At 41.3% G+C, this 5,325-nt stretch overlaps 1 protein-coding gene across 1 annotated transcript; it reads right to left on the reverse strand.

The window, feature by feature from the left end:
- Nucleotides 1-1,323: 1,323 nt before the first annotated feature.
- TOB1 (transducer of ERBB2, 1) lies at nt 1,324-3,242 on the reverse strand. The gene has a single exon (XM_005424596.1). The coding sequence runs from the start codon at nt 3,108-3,110 to the stop codon at nt 2,145-2,147; it is 966 nt and encodes a 321-aa protein (XP_005424653.1). The 5' UTR covers nt 3,111-3,242; the 3' UTR covers nt 1,324-2,144.
- Between the last annotated feature and the right edge of the window lie 2,083 nt (nt 3,243-5,325).

Consider the following 5,325-nt stretch of genomic DNA (forward strand, 5'->3'; position numbering starts at 1 on the left):
AAAATGAGGTACCAAGCTATGTGCTTTTAAGGCCAGTGCTGTCTGCAGCTGTGCTGTGAGTGGAAAGATAAACCAGATGGCAAACTCAATAAAAGGGAGCCAGTTAAACAGAGACAGATGAATGCCAAAAAAACCCTTTCGCTGCATTATTGCTTTTGAACTGGTTGTCATGGCACTGGAAATGGATACCACTGTCAGCCTCCCACCTCTGCCCGGCCAGCTCTTCCCAGCCTCTGCCCAAACCAGGGAGTTTGCACTGCTGTGAAAAGCACAGGCTGCTGCCACTACAGCTCCATTCCCATCAAAGAAAGGGGTGTGCATGGAGTTGCACATTTTGTCATATCAAGTGCATCCAACAGGTAAAGACTGACCTTCGGTCTCAAATTCCAGTGTCAGAACACTGAAGTTCAGGTCATTTTAATCCTGCGCTCTGTTTGTAGCTCACAACTTACTGCCAAGAGCCAAGGACTATCCACTTAGCACTGGGTCTCTGTATGGCTGGAGCAGCAATGGAACATAAGCTGACCTTTGTCAGATTTACACATTAATGCAGTCTCTCTTCCCCTTGACAATGTCCATTAGCAAGGAACACTATTTGCTGAGCAGGTGGAAAAGAGTAAATGATTCAACTTCAAAATAGACCTGGAAAAACTGAGTTGTTCTGTCAGCCTCTGAATTATTTCCCCTCCCATTCCCCATTTGATTTTGAGAAACTATTCAGTTAAAATTGGTAAAATCTGCTAAAATAAACACCTTAGAATGTCACCGTGTAGTTGCATGACACTTCTCTTTTTAACAGAGCATATAAAATGCAAGTTTACAATAGCTTTAGTAAGCTGTAAATCAGCACTTTTATTCAGTTTAGTTTCTGAGCTATTAATCCCTAATACAGAGGCAGAGTGCTGATTTGCTGGTCTAGGACCTCCCGAGAGAATAGTTCCAATAATCCCGATTACATGGAAAGGAAATGTTACTGAATCACCTGAGTCCCTGCTACTCACATCCCATCAGCCCATAATTCAATGTTCACAGAGCTTAAGAGTCTTAATTATCAAGGAAAAAAGATATAATTCCATTTTGGCTTCAGTGAGCTGCTGTTATGAAAAACAAGTGTGATTTTTTCAACTAATTACAGGCAAGCCCCTAATGAGGTTATGTACTTTGTCAGGGGTATTTTGGGTAAGGAACCCCACATGAGGTTCAGCCACACAGCCCTTTGCTCCAAAGTCAGACTCTGGTGCATCACTAGCAGTGCCAGCACAAGGAACACAGTGCTCAGCTCATCAGCAGGACACAAAGAACGCACACATCACCACAGCCAAGTAATTTTAAAGAATTTTAATACAAACTTAATATAAACTATTTCAGTCCCTCTTAACATGTAAGACACTGACTCAAAATACTTTTATACCTTTTTTCAAGTATTGCACAATGTAGGTACAAAATTAATATTTACGATTACATTTTCTTCCATAATATATAGCAAAAATCTTTAAACTTTTAACAGAAAATACAATTTGTGTTTCTTTTGAAAAAAGCAAATATTTCGTACATTTTAATTCCACCACTAAGGAATATTCTGTACACAACTTTTTTACTTTTTTTAGAATTGATGTCTTTAAGATGGATATCTTACAATTTCAGTAAAAAAAATACAACATGAAGCTGCTGCAGCTGTCACAGATCACTGTAGTAAAAAGATATAAATGCAATACCATGTTGTAGAAACAATATATATACTCTGATATTTTACAAACTTTGTACTAAATTAAATTATACAATTAGAAAAAGACCAATAAACCCACCTATTAGTGCCAATTTTTTAATACATATACATATATGTCTGAGCACACATATATATACACATGAAAAAATTAGCCACTTCCTTGCTATATCTTAAATACTGTAAGAGGCCATATTTTTGAGAGTATATTTTTGTAATGTACAGTCAGTATAAAATAATTTTGTGCTTGGTTGGCAAATGAAAAAATGATGCATGTTGTATTTATCTAACCAAGCCTGAATGTATTCATACTACAAGCCTTAAAAAAAATCTCAAGAGGTGGGAAAAAAGATACACCCTTGGGTACGTGCACTTCAACTTGTACAATAGTATTTACTTGGATTTCTCTTTCTGTTTCTTTTCAGTTAGCCATAACTGGCTGGAATTGCTGGTTAGAATACTGCATGTTGTTTAAACTAAAATTCAAGCCATCCACAAAAGACTTCTCATTTAAACCTCCATAGGCTGCAAACATATCAAAGGCATTACTGTACTGGAGAGGACTGAGGTTAAGCGGGCTGTCACCAGCAAAGATGCTACTACCTTGACCCTGCACATTGGGGACAATGAACTCCTTTGCATTAGGAGAGAGAGCAGAAGTCTTCTGCTGTTGCTGTTGCTGACTGCCTAGGCTGAGCCCATAAAGAGAGTGCATGGAGGAGGAGAGGGATTTCTGCTTCAACAGGTCATTGACATTCAAGCCAAGGTTGGTGGGAGAGGTGCGGGCGACCTTGTTGCCACGGCTGCTGTTCTTCATTTTGGTTGAGCCAAACTTGGTGGCAGCAAATGTGGCAGTGGTGAAGGTTAAAGGCTGAGTAGAGCGGGGCATGAAGGTCGGGCTCACAGCGGCTGAGTGACCAAAGGGAGGAGAAGGAGAACTGGACACTGAAGATGCTGGGTCACTAATAGGCATGAACACCTGGGCCTCGGGGTTAAAGCTGTTCTTGATTTCCTTATCCAACTCACATCCATTTTCATTATCATCCACATAAAGCACTTTCACCGGTCCCTTTTCACCGATTTGGTATGAAACCTCAAATGGGTCAATCCAAACACTAAGATCCTGAGGCAAGTTGCCGCGAACATCATCAATGTCCAAACCACTCTCTTTGGATGCTTGTTCTATGACTGGGTCCACTTTCTCCCCTATATGAATACATCTAAACCCTGATCCTTTGTATGGCTTTTCTGGATACCAGTGCCCTTCATACTTTTTTTTCAGAAGTCTTTCAAGCTCTTCACCAAAAATGTTCACACGTCGTCTGGGAAGCTTATTGTACAGATATGAAATAATAAAATTGAGTGCTACTTGGATTTCAAGCTGCATAGCTGCTGTGCCACAGAGTTATAAGTCTGTTTCAAAACCCAAAGAAGAAAGTGTTCAAGATGCCACAGGGAAACAAAATTTCATTGAAAATGCTGATTCAAGTTGATTATTGTCCTTCACCTTGAGTGCTCTTGTTCCTTTAAGAAAAGGGAAAAGCAAACACATCCAAATAAGAACAGTATAAGATCAAGCTCCAAGGCCTATTCTTTGAGCTCCATTTTCTGCAGAAAATAGGTTACTTTTTAAGTTAAAAAATGTGCATCAAACTATTTCCATTCCTGCCTGAGGAAGGTGAGGATGTCAGCTCCACTCAGTGTGACTTACAAACAACACTAGAGAGGATAGGCATGTGTTTACATATACAGCATGAGGCACTTCCAAATCACATGAGCTGTGTGTTTAGTTATTCACAAAGCAGCAAGGATAATTTTTAAGACATCACAGAACTGCCAAGAGTGTCAACAGTTCAATTATCAACCTGCATTTGGATGATTTATAGTAGTCAGCTGCAAAATTAAGTACCAGACCATTAGTTTAGCCTGAAAGGTCTTAGTCCAAGGGTCATTTGTCACTTTAAAGTTTGGAAACATACTGACTATAACCATAGGCTGCAGAATTATAATAATGTTAACAGTTGCTTTAGATAGTTTCTTACAAATAGCTTAAATGATGCAACATTTATTTTAAGTCCAAGCAAATCTCCCTAAACTCTGCGCGGGTGAAATGATGCAAACTGAGGAGAAAATGTCTGCTGTGCACATCCAACAGCTCACACTGAAATGCAGTCAGCACATACATAATAGCTGCCCGTATGTTCTGTCACCAGGGTGGCCAAGATTGATAATTAGTTCACAATTTTTTCTCTTTCTTCAAATTATTCTCTATTTTCAGATACAAGATGCAGTTATATACTCAATTGTATTGCACTGTCTGTAACTCAGATTTCACAAAGTTCCTGGGCTAACCGGGCTTTTGACAGCCTCAAACTAGATTGCCTTTCTTCTTCTCCATTACTCCATTTTATATTTAATGTAAGATATGGTTGTCGCTGCTTCACAAAGGACAGAAGAGAAATTAAGCTGTCTGAAGTTAGAGAAGGGACGAGAATCAGGCATTAGCACATGAACTGCTAACACAAAATCCTGCAGTACCTTGGTGTAAACATACACACACACCACACACCTGTGTCAAAAAGATCCAATAAAACAAATTATGGGGATCCTTTTTGGATCAAGTTAAAAGCCCAAAGAGAATTTCAATTAACTGTGGGCTTTTCTGCACTGCATCATTAAGAACAAAATTTAGCATAGCTGTCACTAAAGATTAGAGAAATCAAAGTTAAAGGATTTTGACATTAACAATGTGACTGCACGGCTTTTTTATTTCTTGCTTCAAATAATCTCCTTTTAAAGTCGAGAACCCTATTTCCAAGCCATTCGTGTTCTCCCCAACATGGTATGGCAATAGTTTGAAAGGCTACATGTATGATAAGGCGACCTTTAAACGTTTGCTGGATCAGCACTGGGTGGGGGATAAGGAAAAGATCAAGGGCAAACAGAAGATATTTACAAAAGGGGCACAATCAGTACCGAAAAGCTGATTGGGTAGTTAAACGGGGCATTTAAAAATGATTTATTAATCCATCTGCGCTGTTTCACTTCCCCCATGTCCTTTAAGAAAGGAACGCTCCTTTCAGAGCGCACCAGGCTGACGCTGTAAATTTCTCTACGCGAAGCGAATCCACGGTACAAAAGCAGCTGATCAAACATACTAGCTTGATCATTTCGAACTTGTTCTTTTTATGTATTTATGGGAAGACGGCAGTATTTCTGGAGGATCCGAGCCCATACGTGGCCCAGTAGCAGCGCCCTGGCAGGAGCCTTAAGCAGTGGGAGTTACATAACCAGGCAGTCGGGTCTCATTAGATTTCTGCTCACAGCCCTAGAGCTCCGGCGGCAGCAGGAGGAGGAGGAGGAGCATTTTCTGAGCCCGTAGGAAAGCGAAGGAGGAAGAGGAAGGGGTATATCTATCTGGAGGGCAGGTGGGGGTTGCAAGGCCCCTCTCCCGGCGGACAGTTGGGCAGGTCCCGCCGGGCGCTGCCGGCGCTCCCGGAGCGGCCCAGCACCGATTACTCAGCCGGCACCGCTCCCTCCTCCTCGCCCAAGCGCGGCCAGGGCGGCCCAGGGGCAGCGACCCCTCACAGCCCCTTCCCCGA

This window comes from Geospiza fortis, unplaced genomic scaffold (assembly GCF_000277835.1).
Source record: "Geospiza fortis unplaced genomic scaffold, GeoFor_1.0 scaffold244, whole genome shotgun sequence".
In the NCBI taxonomy this organism is placed as follows: domain Eukaryota; kingdom Metazoa; phylum Chordata; class Aves; order Passeriformes; family Thraupidae; genus Geospiza; species Geospiza fortis.

Excerpts from the sequence above, each read along its gene's own strand:
- TOB1 (XM_005424596.1), bottom strand. The coding sequence starts at position 3,110 with ATGCAGCTTGAAATCCAAGTAGCACTCAATTTTATTATTTCATATCTG.